Source organism: Epinephelus fuscoguttatus, linkage group LG17 (genome assembly GCF_011397635.1).
Source record: "Epinephelus fuscoguttatus linkage group LG17, E.fuscoguttatus.final_Chr_v1".
In the NCBI taxonomy this organism is placed as follows: Eukaryota; Metazoa; Chordata; class Actinopteri; order Perciformes; family Serranidae; genus Epinephelus; species Epinephelus fuscoguttatus.
In genome coordinates, this window is record NC_064768.1 from 37,835,065 (window position 1) to 37,859,714 (window position 24,650).

General features: G+C 41.1%; 1 protein-coding gene across 2 annotated transcripts in view; it reads left to right on the forward strand.

The window, feature by feature from the left end:
• ctdp1 (CTD (carboxy-terminal domain, RNA polymerase II, polypeptide A) phosphatase, subunit 1) overlaps window positions 1-24,650 on the forward strand; it is a 108,906-nt gene that overhangs the window by 11,570 nt on the left and 72,686 nt on the right. Inside the window, exons 8-11 of one of the 2 annotated variants that reach the window (XM_049602015.1) lie at window positions 3,854-4,909; window positions 9,112-9,253; window positions 9,352-9,582; window positions 11,508-11,661. In XM_049602015.1, the coding sequence (XP_049457972.1) occupies window positions 3,854-4,909; window positions 9,112-9,253; window positions 9,352-9,582; window positions 11,508-11,661 (1,583 nt within the window). The remainder of the gene's footprint in view (window positions 1-3,853; window positions 4,910-9,111; window positions 9,254-9,351; window positions 9,583-11,507; window positions 11,662-24,650) is intronic. The other variant, XM_049602016.1, reaches the window with a different exon arrangement.

Here is a 24,650-nt window from a genome sequence, read left to right on the forward strand (position 1 = left end):
CAGGCTGTCTTTAAGGGCTCTGATACTTCACCTCTGTGTCGAACTCATAAAGGGACTCCTCTCAAAGACACAGTGTTATCCTCTTTATTATCACAACAGGAAACAAGCTGCTTGGAGCCAGCCAGTGTGTCTCCTTGGGGACTTTTGTAGGAACCCCTCATTTACACCCACTCTCTGGCTGTCACATCAATTAGCGATAACTCCTGGTTGTCCTGATCCCATGTTACAGCAGCTGCCAGGCTCAACAATGGCCTTTACATCGTTGATAAATTGGGAAAGAATACATTACATACACAGTTCATTATGTGGTTAAAACACAAGCTCCAGTTTGCCCAAAGCAGATTTGACCTCTTTTTGTTCATCAAGCAACTCTCCTGCTGCTTTGCAGGTCAAATAGTTAAAGTGGACATGTTTCAATAATGTCTATCACATGAACAGCAAACACACATTTACATGAAGGATTTGACCAAATCAGCAGTTCTCCTGATGGCATTAATATTATTTACAGTTGCAGTTGTATTGCTAGAACAAACACATTATGAAATAAAAATACCAGTTCATGAATTAATTCTGTGGAGTTTTGAAATTATTAAAAAGAATATATATTTTTTAATTTTTGATGTTGTTGTCAGGAGGTGCAGCTTTACATAGGACCAAATATGCTCATTTTTAGGTTCATATTTGTATTCATGGTTACTACAAGAAGATGTTTTCAGGCTGTAAAGGTCAAAAAACAGTTTATTTTCCTCACTGTTTGAGCAGGAATGCCTGTTTTCACCCTCTGTCTGAGACACCCTGTTTTAACACCTGTTTCTTTCAGCCCCCCTCCCGAAAAAGTCCAGTCTGCTCTGATTGATCAGCATAGCCAGGTCTTTCACATCTTGGCGTCTTAGTGGCACGTTTTACTGTGAAAAAAAATAACAGATTAAGCTTCGAAACACAACCAGACATGTTCCAGCAGGAATATAATTTGAAATCAGGTATAAATTAATAACATCAGCAACCAAGATTATATGTTTCCCTGTCGTTAGCATGTAACTACATGTAGCATTGTATTGGCAACCATTGAATGACTGTGTTTAGCGGCACTTTCTCCCATTTAAAATTAACAAGTAAAGCCTCTAAACACAACCAGACATGTTCCAGCAAGAATATGATCTGAAATTAGGGAGAAATTAACGATACTGGCAACCAAGATTGTATGCTTCCTGACGTTAGCATGTAGCTACATGTAGCATTGTGCTTGCAGGCATTTTCTCAAAAAAAAATGAACAATAAAAGCTTCTAAAGTTGTCTCCTATGTTCCAGCGGGAATATGATCTGAATTTGGGGTCAGATTATCAACTACAGCAAACATGATTACATGTTTCCCTGTCGATAGCATGCAGCTACATGTAGCGGTGTACTGGAGGCCAGGGAATTACTGTCCGCTTTAGCAAACAAGATTATGTGTTTCTCAGACGTTAGCATGTAGCTACGTGCAGCAGTGTACTGGCAGCCTGGGAAAGATTGTGTATAGTGGCACTTCCTCTGGTTAAAAATGAACAATTTTTACTTTTAAACACAATGAATATGACCCAAATTAGGGGTGAAATTAACATGAGCATCAAGATTGCATGTTTCCCAGATGTCATCATGTAGCCTCATGTAGCAGTGTGCTGGCAGGCATCTTCTCCCGTTCAAAAATGAACAGAAACAGCTGTTAAACACAACTAGAAATGTTCCAGTAGGAATATGATCCAAAATCTGGAGGAAAATAACAACATTGGCATTAAAGATGACACGTTTCCCTGAAGGTAACATGTAGCGTCATACATCAGTGTTGGCTACGTAGTGTAAACACTTGCAGTAGCACGCCTGGAACAGATGACCAGATGTCCCTAAGTAGAGAAAAACATTTAAAAACAGTATTTAGAATGGCTGAAGCTGTTGGTTTTTGCTCACTTGGATTACTTTTACATACCAATATCTGGGTATTTGGAACTTTATTTAATTGTAAGCATAATAGGTCCCCTGTAAGCACTCTTAAAACACGTGTACATGTGCCAATATACTATATGACTACAGAGGCGGCATTGTCTTGTGATCATTGTTAACTAATACCATCTGAATCATTATGTAATTATTATACCACACACTGTATCAGTAATTACGCTGAGTCATTGTCCTGTAGATTGCCTGCCATTCTTGATACTGAGATGCTGCAAACAATGTAAGTCTAAAAATGGCTCTTTGTTTTTGAGGATGAATTACACTGTTGAAAAGTTTTGCCTACAGTCTAATTTGCTGCATTGGTATTCTGCAGGCCTGTGTCCACTGGCCCGCGCCCTCTCTCGCATGCCCTGCCTCCTCACATTATTTATCTGCCCTCTCCTGTCCATCCAGCCCTGTGGTTCCACATGACACAGTACACTACACTTATCATCACTAATGGAGATGTATGCAGAGTTTATGGTACATCTTTCTATCTAGTTTAAAAAATGGCAGGATATTTTGCCTCCAAAAGCCACGACTCTTATTTGTCAAGTCTGGCTGTCTCGGTATCAGTATCGCTGTCTTGTGGATTACTCTGTGTTGTTGACAGGTTATCGCTTGAGAATTTATGTCACGCTCGAATAGAGTCACTTGCACTGGAGTGACTCAGTGTACCCAGAGGAGTCGGCTTTGCCTTCAGAGGGAGATTCTACACCAAGAGGTGCCTGCCAGCACAGGCAGCCAAAACAGCTCTTCCTGAGCTTAAATCTGGGTTATCCCCCAGGGTAGAGTGTGCATGAAATGTTAGGAAGGTTATTACTAAGAGGTTTATAATCACAGGGTCACAGACCTTCCAGAATGCATTAATGCTTAGGTGCATGCTGAAAAGGACAGTAACCATCACTGCTACTGAGCTTATATGATGCCAAACAGTGCGTGAAATCTGAACTAAACTATGTTGCATGTATCATGACAGACCATTTAAAAGATCTTTCTTAGTTGGAAGTTTTCTTACTAGAGATGTGGGTCCTATGGGAGCTTTAAAAATCTGTTTTAAATTATCACTATGGGTTAAAAAAAAAAAAGACAAAATATAGTAAAACGTTATCAGAAGTAAAAAAAAAAAACAAACAAAAAACTGTTTACAACAGCAACTCGATAGTCAGTTCACAATAAATTTGACGTTATTGCTGCAGCTGACAGGCGCTAATTATAAGCACCTTTTACACTGCATCGTCAATGCAGGAATTTCACATCATTATGCCACCTCACCATTCTGTATAAAAGGTACAATCACGGAATGGAGGGAAAGAGTTGTCTCGCCTTTAAGGCGACATCGGAGGTAGTAACTGCACTGAAATGACCTCAGTGTAAAAGGGACAGCTGGCAGGGTGGGATTATGGGCTGCATGAGTGCGACGTTTTTACGACATGTTATGTGTGTGACCCACTGCGGGAAAATTAAAAAAGTAGCTGTAGCCTTTAGTGGCTAATTCAAAGAAGAAGAACAGCTGCTGATGTATTAACAGGTGTCTTTTTTCAACGTAAGTCTCTGGGGTAAAAGTCTTTTTCGGTCCCATGGCATCACATGATGGACCCAGAAGTTGTAGTTCAGTTTTTATGTCCACCATATAAAATTGACTTGGTGCTAACTGGCCAATCTGGTAGATGTTGTTGAGCTTGCTATCATAAGGGGTTTGGGCAATGTGATTGGCTGAGAGGCAAGAGAGCGTTGACAACATCATTGTCATTAAAAGTGACATTGTGAAATGAAAAGTGAAAAAAAGTCGCAAGTGTTACTGGGAAAAATGCCATCATGAAATAATAGATAACTTACTGTTGAGTCACCTATTGATTCTGATCCCTGTGTCTTGTTGCAGCAGGAGGCCCGTCAAGTCGACCAGCAGAGAGCACAGAACCAGGGACACTTGGTGCCGATGAGCAAAATAATGGCCCGAGGAAAAGGGCGAAAGACAACAACATTTCTGGAAAGGAAGAAACCACAACATCTCAGTCTTCTCAGGGAGTACCAACAAATGAACGGACACATCCCACAGGGGTTGTGGAGGATGAATCGGGACAAGGTAAAGGGTCAGAGACTGAAGCGCAGTCTGGGGCAGGGTCGGTAGAAACTCAGGTGGGTGACAGAACAAATGTTAAGGATGATGATGGCAACAGGACACTGGTGACAAAAGAGGCACAGGGCAGTGCAAACTCATCACCACCGAGCCATGAGTCCAATAACTTGGACTTTGACCTTTCCAGCGACAGTGACAGTGACTCTATTACAGAAAAGCCTCCCTCATCAGAGAGTGATAGTGAAGGCAAGTCTCGCCAGGCAAAGCAGCCTGGGCAGGAGGGAGTCACGCAAGAGCCAGGTGATGCGGATGAGGCTAGGGAAGGGGACAGTAAAGGCCGGAGCGAAGGAGAAACCAGCTCTGACTCGGCAGAACCTTCAGGAGTTCTCCTCCCAGACCCTGAGCTGGGGAATGGCTGCTCAGACAGGAGAGAGCCAGAAACAGAGTCCCAGAATAGTGAACAATCTGGTGTCACCATGGGGGAGGAGCTGCTGGACCAGAGTATGGAGGACGAGGAGGAGGAGGAAGATGAAGCTGATATCGACCAGGACGATCACTTGATCCACCTGGAAGAAGTGCTGGAGAGGATCCACGCAGAGTACTATGCACGATACGAGGCCTACTTGAGGAAGGAGGAGTCGGAAATGCCGGACATCCGCAAGATTGTCCCGGAGCTGAAAAGCAAGACACTGGAGGGCACGACGATAGTGTTCAGCGGACTGTACCCAACCAACTACCCCATGGAGAGGACCCGTGAGTACTACCATGCCAAAGCACTGGGAGCCATGATTGGCAAGAATCTGGTTCTTAGCTTCCAAGATCCCAATCGGACGACGCATCTCATCGCAGCAAGAGCTGGTATGTAGAGATGTATGTATGTTGTTGAGCAAGCATGCTGTTGTAGCTTCATCACTGTGAACGTTGGCAACTAATTGATCTTTTTAAACTTTGTGGTATTATTCTCAAGCAGTATTTTATAGGGGTGGAGTAAATAATTGACGATTTGGCAATATCGTGTTGAACTATAATCTTGTTCAGTCACCCAAACCTAGGACTGAAAGTGATATTAAAATAGTTTTTCCTCACCTGCATATTTTGGTCTTGTTCCTATTACTGAATATAGTTAATTAGTATCTTTTAGTAGCCTTGTGCTGGAACCTCTTGTAATTGATGTGAGTAATGGTTTGCTAATGAAGCTAGAATCCAAGAAGGGTCATGGAAGGCTTGTTTAAAAGCCAGGCTCACTTACATATTGGCACATTTGTGTGTCTGAGCCCTTGCCAAAACTTGAGGAGAGAAAATTGAGATTGAATACTCTGTCATTACAATTAATGCATCTCAGTCAGAGGTCAGCCACTCCAGTGTGACAAGCTCCAGTTAACGTGACAAAAAGGGTGTACGGGTGCACTAATGCAGAGACCTTGGTTAAAGTCCTTTCATCTCTGAAGCAGCAGAGTAGGACTTTATACTTAGCACAGCTTTAGTACTGTATAAATAGGCTCAGCAGAAAACAGTGCGACAGATATCAGTGAGGTAAAACTGTACTTGATTATACGTTCGCATCGTTTCCTTTGAATTCAGTGCAGGAATGGCGGACTCCGCCTCTACCAATAAATACTGCTATGTAGTGGGGTAATAATAGAATGTAAATGCATTGAATGGCTAATGCAGAAAAATGAAGACCATAAGTAGTATCAAAAATGCAGCTGACTTTATTACAACTTGAAGTGAAGACAGATAAGAACACAGTTGCTTTTGTGTGTAAAGAGTAGAACGTGGTATTGCAGGAATAATCAGTTGTTGATCTCTTTGCTCCGTAGTGGTCCGCTTGTTTTCTTTTGCACTGGTGGCCAAAATTTGATTTATGCAGCTTTAAATAATAATGCTTGGTACTGATTGCCGCATTGACACAGCCCCTTCTCAGTAATTGCTTGATTGACATAAACATGGTTCACTGCATTCTGACATTAGAGAACTGCGTGAACGCTGGAGGCTGTTTGTGTTTTTCCCCCCGAATGGGCAAAGACTTCAATCAACAAAGCTAGTGAAAAATGTATCCTATGGAGGCTAGTGTTGCACATGAAGACTAAATTATGCTGTGACTGAAAATAATGTACTGCCTTGGTGGACCCAGCCCATCCTGTGTTAACCAGTTGGTTGCAAAATGTCCTGTTTTGCTTTGAATGTTGTTCAGCCCAGTTGTTTTTAAGCACTCCTAAAGGACGTTGCTGTTGCCAGTTGTAACTACTGGCTCCAGTCGCACATTCTCTGGTAGTTCACAAGATAGAGACAAGACAATAAAGGACTCTCTGTGACACTGAAAATGTCAAAGCAGCTTCCATCCTGCTTAGAAAATGCTGTTCTGTCTAAAGCGGATTCACGCCTGTTTTGCTACCACTCCAGTTTACCTTCTGTAAACAAGCACAGGAAGTGGCACCGTTGCTTTGAGAGACAGCCCCACTGTGAGCAGCACTTGGCAATCACTCATCTTGTACATCACAAAGAGAAAAATCAGCCAAAGATAGAACCAGGGCAATACAAGTAGTAGGTCACTTAGTCTAAAAAGAGCTGCGGAAAATGCCCATTGTGTTGTCAGAACAGCACATTTGACCGGTATTTACCTTGTCCTTTTCACAGAAAATCCTAGCTTTATGTTTTCTTTGCTATTATTGTTCACATGATGTTCATTTTCGTGCCTAGGATACTTTACCTTTCTCGTTAACACATTTTAACTTTCAAGTAGGGAAAATTTGTGGCGGAAGCCGAATAAAATTAAACGCTTAGCGGAATACCGAGTACCGAATACCGGATGCCGTTTTTTAGTTTTTCATTAGTTTTTGCAGATGAACCCCCTCCAAGTTAGTGTTGTCACGGTACCAGAATTGGGACCCACGGTACAATACCAATGAAAATAACATGGTTCTGAGTAGTATCACAATACCACAGCAAAAATGAGGCAGATGTGCCTTTTGTCATTTATAAAAAGATAAATCACTTTTCTATAATACATCAATGATATTTCAATGGAATAAATTACTTATTGACTTATTCATACTTCAAAAACAGCATCAATAAGTGATTAACATAGGGGGATCAAAATAAAATAAATAAATAAAATAAAAATCAACTAGCCACCCTCCTCCCCTGACAAGTAAAGAACAGTCCCTAAAGTGCGGTGAGGTTTGTGGACCGTTACCTGCCACAGAGAGAGAAATGTGAATGGCTTGTTTCTCCTCTGATACGCCACATACTGTGTGCCGCCATGGCTCGGCTGTTCAGGTACTTTTGGGCAGTCATGACAACAAGTTATTCACCTGGAGCCGGACTTCTCCGTCGCCGGTAAGCTGTTATCATGCGCCGCCGTATTTGATAGGAATATGTATTCCTGTCCGTGTCTGTGACCCCCGTTCAACGCACAACCGGCAGGATTTGCCATTTCGTTTCTGCTGCTGGTTGAAATCTGTACTCACACAGCGTGCTGAATGATTTATTTTGCCCACACAAAACTATTTTTAGTCGCAAATGCGAGTGCGGTGACGGACGGAATAAAAATCGCCACACTGCTGACATTTTACTCCATCTGTCACCGCACACTGTTTGATTGCGTTATCAAAAGACGCCGCTATTATTCGGCCTTGCTTTTACTTATTCCACCGAATACCGAATGTGTGGGTTTTTTTGCAATATTCGGCCGAATATATTCGGTTACCGAATATTCGGTGCATCCCTACTTTCAAGAGCACAATTATCAGAGGTGGCAGTCAAAAAGAAGGGGTTTATCTTGTTTACACTTTATTTACAGAATTGAAACTATGCTTTATGACTTTGTTGCCCTATTTCTTCCAATCTTTTCACCAATCCTAACCTCTTTAGCTCTTCGTGTCCTCCAGGATTCTCAACGCAAAAAACTTCAATGGACAAAGATAAACTTGCTCTGTTTTTAATACACAGTTAGGCTGGTGATAACAATTATGTCCTATACTTTTTGTGATGATAAAGCAATTTTTGGGTATTCTTTTAGCTACAGATGAGACTATGGATGCTGATGCCGGTCTGTTGGTCGAACAAAGATTGTATAAAAATAATTGTCATAGCCACTGACATTGTGATGTCACCCATTGGTTTGTGGATCCAGTTTTTAAGCCTCGAGTCTGACATTTTGGCCGTCGCCATCTTTGATTTTTGGAGCCAGAAGTGACTGTATTGGACTAGAGGTTGGAGCTAACCCTACCTTTAGCTGCTAGCTTGGTTGGCATTTACAGCCATGGTTAATTTTGATAATGCCAATGCTAATTTTCCAGGGAGACTGTAGTGGAAGATCCAGAGAAGCATCTAAGAAAGGTTTCTGAAGGGGAGCTCCAGATAAAAACAAAACTCTACGTTCAGAGAGAGAATTAAAGTAAAAAAAAAAAAAGACCCGAAGAGAGTGCTCCTGGGGGCAGGGTAGATGCAGCGGGCTTAGCTGCAGGCGTTCGTCATAAACACGTAGACAGTGTTTGTTTAATTACTCTTACGGCCAGATGGGGGAGACAAAAGTTCCGCACCACAGCTTAAGTGAAAAAAAAAAAAAAAACTACACTATGGAGAACATCCCTTTTATCAGTTTTCCAGTTTATGATACAACGCTCAACACAAAGCAGGCACACATACTGTACGCCACCCGAAGAGGAAATGTGGTAGTCATGCAAGAATAAAACAACTTAGGGTTAATGAGCTTCTAGCCTCAAAGATTCAATTTAGTTTCTTTGTGTCTAACATCAATACAACTTGTTCAAGCAGAAACACTGCTCTCTATTGTGGATTTGGAAGAAAAAACATTGCTTTCTGGATTTCTAAGAAAACTATTGAGTTGGCAGAAAAGTGAAAAAGGGGAGTCGTCCTTGTTATCTTTCTCATAATATTGATCCGGCAATTATTTTCTCTTCCAGGAGAGAAAGTCTGATCATTGATCTGAATTATTCAGCGGTCCCATAGTGTGTGGTTTTGGTAATAGCTTTTGATTGTAAGGACTGCACCTGCTCTCATTTTCACCTTTTTCCTCTTTGATTCCTGTCACCCAGGCACAGAGAAGGTCCGTCAGGCACAAGGCTGCAAGCACCTCTGTGTAGTCAACCCTGACTGGCTGTGGAGCTGTCTGGAGCGCTGGGAGAGGGTGGAGGAGCAGCTGTACCCATTAAAGGAGGACTATTCAAAGACGCCAAGGTAAGTAACTTAAAGATACCACATATGCTGCTGACCTATTAAATACAATAACACCTGAGATAATTCCAAATCTGAGACATGTTTCTTGTCTGTTAAAGGAGCAACAGTCCAGCAGCATTCCCTGACTTTCAGGGCTCCTTGCAGAAGCATCTTTTCCACCCAGCTCCCATCCAGCAAAGACCTCCAGCTCCAGCCCCTGAGGTCCGCACCTACGACTCTGTCACAGGGAAGCTGATCCGCAGGGGCCCTCAGGTGCCACGGCCGCCATCCTACCTCCAGGCGTCGGGGTCTATGTTGCTCTCTGATCACAGAGAGCAGTCTTGTCTCAGGTAAGAACGAAATTGGAGTGATACAAATGTTCATTTTAAGGAGCTGGATCCAAAATGGAGGCACGAAGAGCAACAGATGTACTATTAACAAGCAGTGTATCCCTTTACAGGCAACATTACAGTTAAGGGAATTATTTTCCATTGTTGAATAAATTGTGATGATTGATATTGCCCACATACACGCTCTCTTCACTTTCCATTTTTCATATCGACAGGAATAGTGGACGTGCTCTTACACTGTAGCCAGAAAATTCCTCGAGGGTTCGTGCAGAGCTATAGTATGTAAAAAAGCTGACATAAAAAAGTGTACTGACTGCAGAACAGCTTATAAGGGATCTTAAATGTATTGATTTGTCCTCGAGGCCTCATTTCCATCCTTCTCCTCTCTGTGAACTAAGACAGCTCTTGGTGTAGTGCTACAATGCTTTATGAATTTCCCTCGGGGGAGACATGCAGCTGTCAACAGAGGCACAATAACCCTCCCAACACACCTTTTATTGTATGGATTGTTTATAGCATTGGGTGGCAGGGAGTATGTTGTGCACCTCAAAGACAAGCCTTCAAACGTGTTGTATTTTTATTTGTATCTGCATTTTGGGTTGGATATAAAAGCACCATAAAATTCAGGCTGCTTACAAGAAGAACTCTTAGTACAAAATACTCATGCAGTCGTATAAATATTTGATTTTCCAGTCTCGTTCTCATTTAATTTCCACCTACATTTGGACAAGAATGATGTGGCAGGTGCAAGGAAGGCTTCGCAGATCCTCAAAGTCACCTCGGTGATCTTCCTCTTTATTTGTCATCCATCTGTCAGTCACAAATGCTAATGCAGAGTGTGTCCTCTGCCTCTTTGTGTGTTTGTCTTTGTGGCCTGTCTGCTTTTCACATATCTCCAGAGGAATAAAACTTCAGCCATCTTTTTTACTGGACAGTCACGGAGGCTTAATGTGTTTAGAATCGAATCTGTGATGATACTCTATAATTAATAATCAGGAGCATGAAATTGGCTCATATAATTCATGGATTAGCAGCACTGTGGAGTTTTCAGGGAGTTGCATAAAGTTGGATTTAATCTTCAAAGTTGATTTGTTCAATTAAGCACTGCCAACAGGAACTAACATTTAATGGGTTCTCGTAACAGAGAGGCAGACCTCCCATTTCTCATTAGGGAAAGGAATTGATTAGATTTATTGATACCAGTGCTATTATTGATTGCTTATTGCTTATCGGTCTGAATCTTTATTGATTCCCTCTTTGATCCCTGATCAATTTATTATGTGGGGTGAAAAAAGTAGGTCATCAGAGGTTTTCATTACCACACACAGCTGTTTCATTCATCACCTAAAATGGATGAAATTTGAATTTTATATTTTTTAAAATTTAATTTAATTTAAATTAATTCTATTTTATTTTAGTTTTTTTATTATATTGTATTTTATTTTTTTATTTAGGTTTTCTTGGTCTGTTGGAAACTGTTGGTTTCTAGCTTCAACCTTCAGTCTTTCACCCTGCATTCAACATCTGCAAACTGTCTGTGTTGTAAAAAAATGTGCAGATTGTGTACAGTGTTTACAATTCATGTGACGATCACTGTAACACAAGAATGACTTTCAAAGTAGAACAAGTAAACAAGATAACACAAAATAAATATTCATTTTCAGAGATTTTATTCTATTAAATTGAAATGATTAATTAAATGTCATGACATGCCAACATACGATTTCAGCTACATTTTGACATGATGTTGAAAATAGCAGATGCTGATGATATTAATATTATAGATAGAAACATTACATTACCTGGGTCACATAAAACAATCTGATATCTTCATCTTTCTGTATATTGAGCTAATTAGCCAGCTAGTTCATCCATTTATCGCCACTACACTGGTTTACATTTATAGTGTCTGTTATTTTCCACAGGGGAACTTCAAAGAGTCAGCAAGATGATGCCGCAGGGTCCAGCCAAGACGACGAGCAGCCAGGACCGTCTCGACGGAAACGACAGCCAAGCATGTCAGAAACGATGCCTCTGTACACGCTTTGCAAGGAGGATCTGGATAGCATGGACAGAGAGGTAAGGAAGGGGAGGGGAACTATTGGTACTGCCTTCAGTTTGGTGTTGTTTTTGTTTTGTTTTTTCATACAAAGAAAACCTAGAATAGAGGCACGTATGTCCAGAAAGGCTTGAGTCTGTTACATGTAGAGTTCAAGCAGAAAAAAAACTCAACCAGGCAGTGCCAAAATCTGCACTTCCTCTAATGGCCACTTGGGGCTGGCTCTAAAAGCCCCGTTCAGACCAAACATTCACGACTAGATGAAACCGTTTCAGAACGTTGCAGAGAAAAGTTGCAGCTCTGTGAACTGGCTGTTCGAGCTCGACTCAAGCCGGCTGATGGTGTCACCTGCAACTCCGCTGGTCAAATCGCCGGCAGCTGGTTTTAGAGCGTGATGCACATCACCTGTTTCTACAGCTAATTGGCTTGTAGTGAAGTCAAAGTCAAAATGACCGTTGACCATGTGTGTGCCTACTGTGGTGGGTGCTGTGTCCCCGCTGAGCCCTCTGTTTCTGTTCTCATGGTGGGTCGCTGCTGCTGCTCGCTGTATGTACTTATGCCCCGCCCACACACACATTCTCACTGACTATGTTATTGTGGTGTATTGATTATGAATACAGTCCATCTGATGCTCGTTTCCTTTCTGTTTTTCGCCGTTTCATCACTACTACCAATACAGCTGTAGCCAGTATCTCACTATCACTATCCTCATTCATATTTTAAGAAGCTACAAATTATATTCAGCCACAAAATAAACCTGAAAAGCTGCAAATCAGAACAGAAATACAGAGAGTTGTTGCATAGAGATGATACACCGTGTCATTTAGTTGCATTGGTGTGAACTGGCAGGTTTTTAGAACGTTGCAGAACAGCGCATCACAAGTAGTTGTCTGTTTCAACTTGTCTCATCGTGAGTCTTTGTTCTGAACTGGGCTTAAGAGCCAGCCAGTCCCCATAGACCTTCATGTTCAAATGCCCTTTACAGCAGACTTAAACATGTTTACATCCTGGTACAAAAATCGGTTTTGATCTCTATAGCTACATACCCCGTTCGTAACAACTGTAAGCGGGTTGAATTTTTATATATCTCACCCATTTAAATGTTAAAAAGACTCCAAGTTATGCATAATTAAGGGTGTGGCTGCTTTGAGTGACAGGTGGGTGCCGTCCATTGACAGGTCGCTATCACGGTAATACCGTTTGTTAGATAACATGAGCATGGCGTAACCCCAGATTCTGTAGCTGTCGCTATTTAAGTGTGTTTTCAGCCCATGAATGTTAATTGTAATGTTTTGGTTACCTGAAAAAGGCATGCGTAGCGTTTGGTTGTACAAAAACACCCACCGAAGAGTCCGCTATTTAGTTTTTTAATGAAGTACATTTTGTTTAAATGGTTTTAAAATCTAGCATTATCATCCTAGCTGCTAGCGTTAAGCTTAGCTCCACCCTCTTCAAATATAGCCACTCCTGACTCCAGATATCCAAGATGGCGACGGCCAAAATGCCAAACTCGAAGCCTTAAAATGGGAGTCCACAAACCAAGGAGTGATGTTATAGTGGCAACGTCCATTACTTAGTACAGTCTGTGGTAGAGTCTTGTTCATTTATTTATTTCTTTGTTGCCCTCAAGGACAAAGATTACATGGCTGTCGGTAAGAAACCAGAGGCCGTATGTACAGTAACCAAGGCATTCAGATACTTTTTTCACAGCAGTACCTCTGTGTTGTTTTTCAGGGTTAAAGTTTCATTGCAGCGTCACAGCAGGTTATAAGTACATCCACCTGCAGTATAATTTCTCTGCATTGAAGTGCCAAACAGTGCCAGTCCCCACAATCAAACAAGCTTTGTCGATGTCACCACAAACATCTTGATTTTCACATCATGTGCTATGTTTAGCTTTCGGTAGATTCATTTGGATAAAGGAGTTGTCATCATTTTTCCTTTCACTCCTGCGTTTTTGTTCCTAACTGTACCTGATAACAGCCTTCTGATTGGCTCTTTTTTTGCATCACTGATGGAGCTGTGATGAAGTATTTATGTACAAGCTCAGCACTTACTGCTTGCTTACTACACAATAAAAGTCTTTCAGTGGTAAACCACTTGAAGGCTTTTATTAGTGAGCAGTTGAATGGTTTACTTACAGGTCAGTCTACTTTACAGGAGTAAGGGTATAGATGCTTGTATGGTCGGGCAGCAAGGACTTTCTCATAAAGTGTTTTGTGTCCTGGTTGTACTTTGTGGTGATGTGTCAGGTTGACTGCCATCCTGTGCATGTGGGCCACATGATGTAGTCTTGTCATTTGTTAGTACGCCTTATCTTTCTTTAATGTTGCACCTTCCTTACTTTTCTGGCTTGCCACCTATTCCAATATGCAAATCCTTGCATCAGTCTACTTTCTGCATTTTGTATTTTTTGTCTTCCTTGCGAGGCATGTGAAGTGATTAATAATGTCTGAGAGCTCTGCACCTCCTGCCTGGATAAATACTCTTTAATGGAGTCTGTACACTGCTAATGCTTCAGCGGGGGAACATGTGCAAAGCAGATCCTTGAGATCTGTCAAGGGGCTCTCAGTGGGTGCTTATTCTGAAGAAAGAGCTTTATGGCTCGTTCACATGGGACATGACACGTGGCGAACGGTGTTTAAGGTGAAGTCACATGTTGGTTAGTCGTAATTATTTTTTCTCTTTTTCATAAAATGGGAATAAGTCATGGGAAAGCTGCATTGGTTACCACTCCGGTATTTTTATCTTTCCTTTAAAATGATTATAAAAGTTAACAGTATGCAATATTCGGTACTATAAATTGTACATAAAGTACTGTAGGTCGCTGGGACGATGTTGGCTATCGTTAGCAAATCTTGCCCTACTTTTGGCACATCTGACAAATGTGAATCACAATCTCATGTTTAATGTGCTAACATTAATTTCTAATGTTACAATTTTAGAAATGGCATAATGCGATCCGCCCGCAGAGATCATCACTCCTGACCATTGAAGTCACAATACGTGTGTATGGCTCGACATTAACGCTTGCACGCCACAAGTAAACTCTGTGTTCGACGAAGCCGAATGCCTCATGCAGTTGTCCCATCGGGCAAGTAAAAAATAGATGTGATGTCAATTGTAAAGTAATCTGAAAATGAAGTTCGTACTGTAATGTTGAAGTGGAGCTTGCATAGTTGAGCTGTGTGCTGCGTTTGTCCACCAAACATCAAAGAGGACTGATCTCACATACTGGACACAACTGTTGTTAACTCTGGGCTTGACAATGTATCACATAACTTTACTAATACCTCTGGAGGGCTGCATGTGACAGACTTAACACTTTTTTTTTAGCCCGGAAACTAATGCTAACCACTGTGCAGTTCCAATGAGGTTTCTGGTGCGGCCATATCCCTTTTAGAAGCTTTCTATTCCAGCCTTGAACAAGAGTGTCTTTTTGGAGGACTTTTGATGATGCCTTTGAGGCTGTGGACCAATTAATGGCCATGTTTGATGCTGTTGGGAGAAGTTTGCCATCGAGTGGACAGAGTATATAACACCCACATGCTGATAGTGGTATTGCAATGCATAAGTCTGTATAAGTACATAGTAAATATAAATTAAAGGCTAAATTTCAGCATAAAATCCACATGTAATTTAAATCTTAAAATGGTAAGAAATTTAACCCTATGGGCCCAAATGACGCATGGTGCGTCCAAATTCACACCTCTTCTTCTCTATGGATTTTCTCTGCAACCGTTCGTCATAGCGAGAAGCCACGCATATCACGTAAAACAGCGGAACCGTAGCTTTCCAACAAGACCAAGCTGGTAGTCCAATGTTTTCACACCGAGAAAAAAAAAGATAAAGTTACACTAAAATTATGTATAACAGAGCTTTCATACAGCTCTGCACACACATTACTCTTGGATGGATTACTCGTGAATGCAGGGTCGCACAGAAATTCCACGTATATCACATGAAAGTGCAGGACCAGAGCTTTCCAGTTATACCAAACACATTATGGTGCTGTCATCTCATCACGCTATAAATCCAGATCAATTGTCTACAAAATAAAAACCTGACGGATTCCTTTACAATCCATTATACAGATCTTGTTATCAGTCACTTCATATAGTGAGGAATAATATTATTACTATTTTTCTATGATCTTAGATGTAAATATTGCATGTTTCTTTCAGATAAAACACATTTTTGACTTGTGAATGAGTCAATGGAATTTCTTCTTCAATAATGAAAAAATACTGGCAATCATGTCCGCCTGGCACAAACCACATGTTTTGGACAACTGTGAAGTGACAGAATGTCCCAGCATCATGGTTCTTATATTGCCAGATTCCAGAGAGTCTCCCCTCTTCATATATGGCAGAATATGTCAACTTCCAACTTGCTATGCTGAGATACATGTAAAAATGTAAGAATTTAGTAACACAGGGTTTTTTTTCATTGATATATAAATTAATATAAAATACAGGCACATAGAAGGACATGTAATGATGGCAAATCTGGGTAGCCCAGATTGTCCTGAAAAAAACAAACAAACAAGATATAGCATGTGTATGTAGCCTTCTATAATGACTGTGATATGATTTTGAAAGTAAAGGCAGGAAAATATCCCAAAAAGGCCTAGGGCCCACAGGGTTAATTAAAATGGGATTATAGAAGAAGGAGAGGAAGATTAAAAGCTCTAAATGAGCGTGTATGATTTATATTAGAGCCTCCTTAAAAGTCCAGTTTGTAGGATTTAGGGGCATTTATTGGCAGAAATGGAGTGTAATATTTATAACGTGGCTTTCATGAGTTTATAATCGCCTGACTCCAACAATTGTTGTGTTTTCGTTACTTTAGAATGAGCTGTTTTTATCTACATGCAGAGTGGGTCCTCTTCTGTGGAGTCCGCCATGTTATTTCTACAGTAGCCCAGAACAGACAAAGTAAACATTGACTCTACATAGGGCCATTCACGTTTTTGTGTTGGCCACCATAGTTCTCCTATAGGATTGGCAGTTTAAGTTGGTTGCGATCTGCAACCTCACTGTTGGATGCAACTAAATCCTACACACTGCGAATTTAAATGTGCACAATTCAGTGTATGTTAACACTGGATGAAATGACTGTGAGAAACTGTGAGGAGTCGCCTGTAGCAACAAACCTACTGAGAATTATCATCCCACTTCAGTCACATCAAACTTATTGTCAGGAGCAGCAGTGGAGTTTAATTTCTGTATTTGTTGGTGCTAAGTAATAAATAACAATACAGCGATGTATACATGTTGTTTTTATGTACTCAGAGGCTCAGGATAAATACATTTACTGCACAGGGGAGGGATGCTTATTAACTGCAGCTGGAGATAATGTGCTCAACACTGTGAAGTCTTGCAATGTGGCAGGGAAGCAGAGGCAGAAAAAGTTTCATAAAAAGACTTAATAGAAGTTTCTTAGGGTAGGGTGAATTTATATCACGGCTGAACACAGTGAATTTAGGAAGAAACTGTTTATCACGAAGGAGCGTTGTGGCTTTCTCTCTTTAAACCATTCGATCGAACACAGGTTGTAGATCCCGCAAGGACACGATACTTTAAGTGAAATTTAATTGAGTAATCTGGATGTCAGCGTGAATGGTCGCGCTCTAAATGATGAACTGACTCCCGTTAGTGGGATGCCAAACAGCCTGCCCGGTTGTTAACTCAATTGAAATCTAAAGTTAAGTAACTCTGTAGCTGCAGGCGAAGGCTCAGTCTGAGAACTGCTGTGCTGTGCCTTTCTGAAAATAGACTTTCTTCTTTTTTCCTCCCACTCTTGTGTTTGAGGAAGATGCAGGGTTGCATCTCATATCCTCTTAAAATTACTGACCTAGAATATTGTCAAAGCCATCAGCTATTTAACATTTCTCTTTCCGTTTTATATCCATATCTCCAAGCTTTCAAGATGCTGGTGATGAAAACTCTTTTTGGTGTTTTGAGGATGAAGACATGCTCTGTTGATGATTCAGCCTCCATGTTGGCTTATTAATTTGAGAATGATCTTTCTGAGGGCCAAACAGCTTATGATAGAGCAGAGACACACACTTTTAAATTAATTTGCTACAGTTTTGCTCTTGTTTTTGATTTTGGAAAGACAAAAATATGTCACCACGTTCCAGATTCTCACCATTTGGGCATGAGTTAGATTTTTTAAAAGTAGTTCCTTCTGATAAATGCCACAAAACACTTGTGGTATTGGAACCCAGCGACCCTTCCTGTCTCGATGGGAGATGAAACAGTCACCTTAAAGGTAATTGTCTCCACTGCAGCTCAATTTGTCCTTCGTATACAGCAGCTATGGCAAAAGCAGGACATATTTTCAAAGATCACGTCCGCGTTTGTGCCTGTTAGACGTCGTGACGACTGCAGCAGGAAGCAAACTGGAAATTGTGTTTCTATTATTAATCTGGAAATGGTACATTGTGTCAGCGGTTGGGTCAGACCTTTTGTACGACTGTGTTTAAGCTGAGATGTACAGACTGAGAAAGGTTCTTTGTCCCCTTTTTTTGCTCAGTACTGGGAGAGAATGTGGTATTTAAAAAGCATGTTCTCTGTGATTATTTGCCTAAATGCAAATTGTGTCAGTGTGTTGTGGAAATGGACGACTTTGAGTCATTGTTGACCACATGGATAAATTTAATGTTTTACTGTTTTTCATCAGGGGATTTTAAGCAGAAGTTAATGGATATGAATTAATAATTAGATTAACAATAAATCTCAAATGGATTTGTCCCTACTTATGTTTTATGGCCGGATAATGGAGGTGTCCTAACTCTTTCAGGGTTAACCTCCTAAGAAAAGCCAAATCAAGTTGAGAGTTAATGCCACTATAATGTGGTAATTATTCATCTTCTGTGAACTCTTACAGAGACGAGGGCTCATTCCCAATACACCCTTTGCCCCGACCACTAAGCCCTTACCCTTGTTTTGCACATTCACGTCTTGGTTGGAGGGGTAGGGCTAAGTGTAAAGGCCCTGACACACTAAGCGGACGCTCCTGTCACCGCAATGTGTTGTGCACTGTTTGCCCCTGTTGGCGCTATTCAGCTTTTTTCCTTTTCAGCATGCTGAATCAGCTTCTGCGTGAATGAAATCACTGTAATTGTCAGTTCAGCTCAGTGCACGAGAAGAGAAACAGAAGTGAGGAAAGTAAACAAAGAGCCAAAGAGGGAATGAGTCCAAACCAAACTTGTTACTAGGGATGGGCAGCACAAGCAAAAACACTATTCGAAAATCGTGGCAACTATTCGACAATTTTTCGAATAATCTTTTTTTCACAGACATTTTTACAGGAAACTACAACGCGGAAGTGCACTCAACTATGAAAGCCCGAATGACTGCGGACATTCCTCGCGGAGTAGTAGTCTCTGCATGTTTCTCCTGTTTGTAGAAGATCATCAAACTAGCTGGTAGCCCATCTCACACCACTGTAGCAATCCTGTACTGCCCTCGTGCGGTTAGGAGCTGAATTGCATGTCAAATAAAGGGGAGAAATAAGACGGCGAATAGTAATAGTCGCATTAAAAAATCGATTTTTCAAAAATAAAACGACTATTCGAAATTCGAAAATCGTGACCCATCCCTACTTGTTACATTAAGTAAGATTGTTTTTTCTAGCCATTGAGTTTGTTAGCAGAAACATTACCTAATAGTTTGTGATATTGTTGGTGGTGTGTTCACATGCAACATTTTGGCCGAGACAGGCGATTTGATGCAATGCAGCACAGGGCTATTGTCACCGCTAATTGTCTGAAGGCGGATTGGTGTGTCTGGGCCTTTAGGGCCATATGGCCCTCCCAACGGAGGCTTTTCAAAGGCATGCTCTAAACTGAGAGTAGTGCGAAATTATCGGCAAGACAGCTGCATGAACAACAAAAGAAACCCACAAATGTATTGTCTTCCTTAATGAAGCTTTAAAAATGATGATGACCATCGTATTATCTTATTTTAATATTGTTTTGATATTTATTATCCTTTTTATGACAAGTTTAGTTTTTTAAGTATGCTTATGTCTTAGTAGCTAACTAGCTAGCTAGTGTACGTCACATTGTTAACGCTGATTCGTGCATGACAGCCTTACATTTTACAGGGTGCCCGTGGATCCTTGAAGTCTTTGAATTCATTGATTTGAATGACTTCAGTTTGAATTAACTGATGATACTGATGACGTATCAGGGTTGTCCCATTTCATAGGGAAAGATTTCAACCCCTGTACCTTGTAACTCTGTTCTGAGGAGCAAAGGGGCACTCCAAAACAAGGGGTAGAGGTAAAAAATAAGAAATGGGATAGGGCAAAGCTCTATTTGCCCTCTTTAATCACTCTCAGTATAGACGATGTCAGAACTACTGCGTTTTCATTCATCTAATCTCATAACCACAAAGATCTAGTGCCAAAGCACTGTGCTTTTATGTGGTTGTTAATCAGTGCTATTGTGCAATAAAACATTGTCATGGTAGCATGGAATTTCATTTTCAGTGTTAATGAAAGGCCAACCTCTTGCTAATGTGGCACTGTGATAGTTGAAGATGGAGTTGGTTAATGAGGTGTTCAGTGCTCACACTGGCCATTGTTCCCCAAACACCAGCAGCACTTCTTGTGCAAATGTGACATTTTGAACGCTTGAGCATAAAGCTGAGTGAAGTTCACCGGTGAGTGGAGAAGATTTGATCAGGTTTTGTCCCATCTGGGTGTTTTGAATGCATAAAAATGCAAACTGACCCCCCTGTTGGTTCAAGCAAAGCTCATTCCTTTCATTTTGAGGGCTTAAAAATACTTTTAATGTTGTAATCTTTTCAAAATGAAAATGTCAGACGCATTTTAAATGTATCAGTTATGAGACTTTTTATGAGCCTGGAAGCAAGACCTAAACCTCAAATATTCCGGTGTCTTTAAAACCTGTCCCTTAGATTTAGGGATTGCTGTTTTCACTTAGAAGAATCTTCATATACTTCTTAAAAGCATAACTAAATCCGTGTCTCACACCTTTTTTACTGTTGAATACTAAAGAAATTGACTCAAAGGTATGGTCCTTTGTAGATACATTGTATTTCAAATGTCACCATCCTCGGACTGCCTTAGCTAAAGGGCAGTCTGTGACGTTCTTAAACACTCTACATCTTCAGGGCAAATGGAAAGATCCAGTCTTAATTGGCTAGAGCAAAGTACACATCTGAGTCAGGTAGACAGCCTTATGTTTAAATGTCACCGATGGTTACATGCTGCTATGTGTCCGTTTACCCGAGGCAACATGCACGGAGTTGCAGAGCAAAGAATGACAGCAGTGTACCAACTGGGTGACCTTTCTTTGAAATTGCTGTTCCGTTGTTGGCTGTGTGATGATTGGGACTGTCTGCATTCTCTTTCATCTACTGCTGTCAGTTAAACCGTAATGCACCACTTGGACCATCAGTCCTTTGTTATGTATTATTAATCAGGAAAGGTTGTCCTGTGTAATAGTCTGCTCCAGGATTGTCGCTTTTATATTTCAAAACAAACTGGAATGAACATATCATTCATTCAGATTCATGTGACCGCAATCCATGTAGCCAGTCCTAAAATATGCTGCAGAATTACTGTCTTTCAGTTCTTCTGCAGTTCCTCTGCTGCCCCACTTGAGCGACAAGCTAACGCTACTGTAAAGCAGGTTAGGCTTGAGCGGTATCACAGTATTACAATATACCAGGGTATTCAGAAACCCAGCAGGACATCAAAAAACAGAGATCATCTTGCTGTTTAATTCTTATGGAGAGGGCGTACTGAGGATGTATTATATACAATGCACATCACGCACCTTCGAAGGTCAGTCCCTACTGACCTCTGGTCACCTTAAACCACGGTGAAATTTCAGGAATGTATGAAGGTGTAAGATACTGCCCAAGCTTAATTACTACTCAGATGGTCAGTGGACGTTGACCCTAGCCAATCTAGTTTTATCCATTTAGTGCTAATTTAATGGCATACAATGGATCAGACAGACCTTTTAATATTTAGCTATGCCAGTCTACGTCACCTTACCTTAGCTATACAGAAGGTAGAATGCACGAAAAAACCTGATCCCTGCCCTGTCTTCAGTTGGAGGTTGAGACTCAACCGTACAGGCAGAGTATGGTTGATTGTTAGCAGTGCTGGCAACCCATGCAAAAGAACTGCCTAGTAAAGCTTTATTGAAACCTTCGCTGGGCTCAGCAATAACGGTTGCACAGTTGCCATTGGTTACCAGTTTGAGGAATTGGTGACCAATACTTGGCCTTTGGTTGCCATCAGTGGCAACCACTTTTTAACCTCTGAGAAAATAAGGATACTAGTTGATGGACAGGTGGAAGCTGCAAGAGCTATCACACTCACTGGTGGGCCACTGAACACCACCATTCTCAAGATTAATGCCGCCAACTGAGAGATCCTTATGAGATAACATTTCAAAACCACGTATTGTTTTCTAAAATGGAGGATTCTTTTACATCCTTACCTCATCTGCTGCAGGATTTCCCCACATATTTATTCGTGGCAACCCACCACTTTAACATCTGCTGTCCAACTGGCCCTCAGAGAATATATATACCATTCAGTTATCATTGCAGAGAGAGCGCAGAGTGCACTCTGGGCCCAGACAGAGCCGTAGAACACCAGGCGCAGTGAAAGTGAAACATCAGCGTTCATTGCACTGGGTCTAAAACTTGGCTTCCACTTGCCTCTGCAGCAGCTGATCATCTCATCTATCATCTGATCTGATCAGCTCTGATCAGATTTCCACCCTGCGACGCAAACTCCACAAACTGCTGTTACACCTGTGCTGCGTTCAAATTAAAGACAGATCTGATTTTGTTCGACTGAATAACTACAAAACAATCAGTTATGCAGGAGGTACATGACACCAGCTAGCCTGGACTTGGTGTTTGAGAAGCTAACTCAGTAAACAACTTCATGTCTTTCATTTTTAAGCTGATACAGCTGCCTAGTATTTAAATTACTCATAATACAAAGCACTTTTAAAAGTTATGTTGAGCCCTCTTTTGGTTCTTTAAGAAGTGAAGCAGCCGCAGCTCTCTTCCCACTTACACAAAAAGCCCCACCCAGATACTCTTACAGTTTGACCTCAGATGATCCATGATGAGCCGTATCCTTTACTGAAAAGACAGCATTGCCTTGTGGGTGTATTACGTTATGGGCTTCTTCGGTGATGGATTTCTCCCTCCGGACTTGCTTTTAACTGGAGCACCAGCAGATGTGTAGACACAAAGCTAAAACTTATAATAGACAGCGTTTAACACTGCTGATACATATATTTTTAGCGATCTCTAAGATGGGAATCAAAAAGAAAGAAAAATGGCAACCAAACAGCAACATGTGTGGTAAATATATAGAGAGGCTGTAATGTCATAGTTATACCGCTGTCATTTCACATCTTTGCCCACTCATGTGATTTTTGCTTATTAATTACTTGGAGAATGGCCGTCTGTACTCTCCATCTTGATCTGCACTGTTGTCATAACTCCTCCAATGAACTATCTACCATTATAAACAGTAAAAAACAATAGCTCTTTCTCTGCATTCCTGCTCATTAAAAATAATCTCTCAGAGCTAAAAGAAGCTTGTTAGGGCCTTGGAACTAGTACACCTCAATGGAATGCAGTCACATATAATTCTGTTAGTATTTAGTTGTGCTTTTCCTGCCATGACATGCTGAAATGTCGGGCAGGAAAAGAAGTATATTGAGGGATGTGAATTTGCTTGGCTGTCCATTAAGTCAGTACCCCATGTTTGATATAATCCATGTCTGGCTCTTTAAATTAGACTTGCACCGATTTATCAGCAATGCTAAGAATCAGGCTGGTTTTCACGTGATCGGCCATGACCTGCGATCGGCCGGTCAGTCTAAAATATGCTGATTTAAAACGGTGGTCAAATTCCCACCGCACCGCATGATTGACATCGCATAATATCAGCAGCGCACACACGCACAAGTGCAGCTCGCGGCTTGAGCGATGTGAGGAAGGAGACCTCATGGACACACTGGTGTGGGTAGAACAACTATGGAGTAAATGATTCCAACCAGAGAATCAGGTTCGAGAGGATACTTTAATTTTCAGGAGGTTTACAAGTGTAGCGTGTGTGTGTGTGTGGTTCTGAAATAAACAAAAGGAAAACTAGCTTTACACTCAATTCTTACAAATATACATATACAATCTGTAAACATGGGCGGCTTCTCACCTTAATCATTTATGCACACAAATCAAAAGAGAGAAGGAGAAAGTTCTTAAATGTCCGTGTTAAACTTAACGGAACAGAGTGGAGCGGAGCTCTCGTTGTGCCGCTTGAAACTGACAAGGCGCGTGCCGAAGATGCATGTGTCCGCCTCCGCGCGCTTACTGACGGGAGTGTTCTCATGGGAGCGGCAGCCTGTTCTAATGTGCACCAAATATGAATGTTCAGCCCAGCTCAAAAAGGGAAAAGCAGGCAACATAAAACCAGGTGTTTTTGGTAAACTAAAGTTATGTGTTCACAAAGGAGATGACATAATTGACACAAAAGAGGTTGGAGAATCTACAGGGGTAAAGAGCTGTTAGGTGCGTTTCAAATCAAAGAAATAAATATAACCAAAATAGGACTCAATGAAATAGTTACTAACATCAGCTAAAGGAAACTTAAGATAAAATAAGCCACATAAGGTCTTAACTTACATAATGGAACACCAAAAAATCTTATAAAACAGCACCTCTTAGTGTTGTCTTAGTGTTTGACAGTAACTGTGGCCTAATGGCCCGGGGCCACGAAAAGTCCCTATGTGGCCACCAGCTATTGCCAGTAGGTAGCCCCCTGTGGGCACGAAGCTTTATCTAGTCTCATTTGAGAATGAGTCCGCATGTCTTAATGAGATACCTGTCTAAGGAATGGTTAAATAAATAAAAATCCCCGTACTGCGAGCCTTCACCAACGCAACATTACAGTTCCCCATTTGTAATGTTGATTTGACTCATTTGCTCCT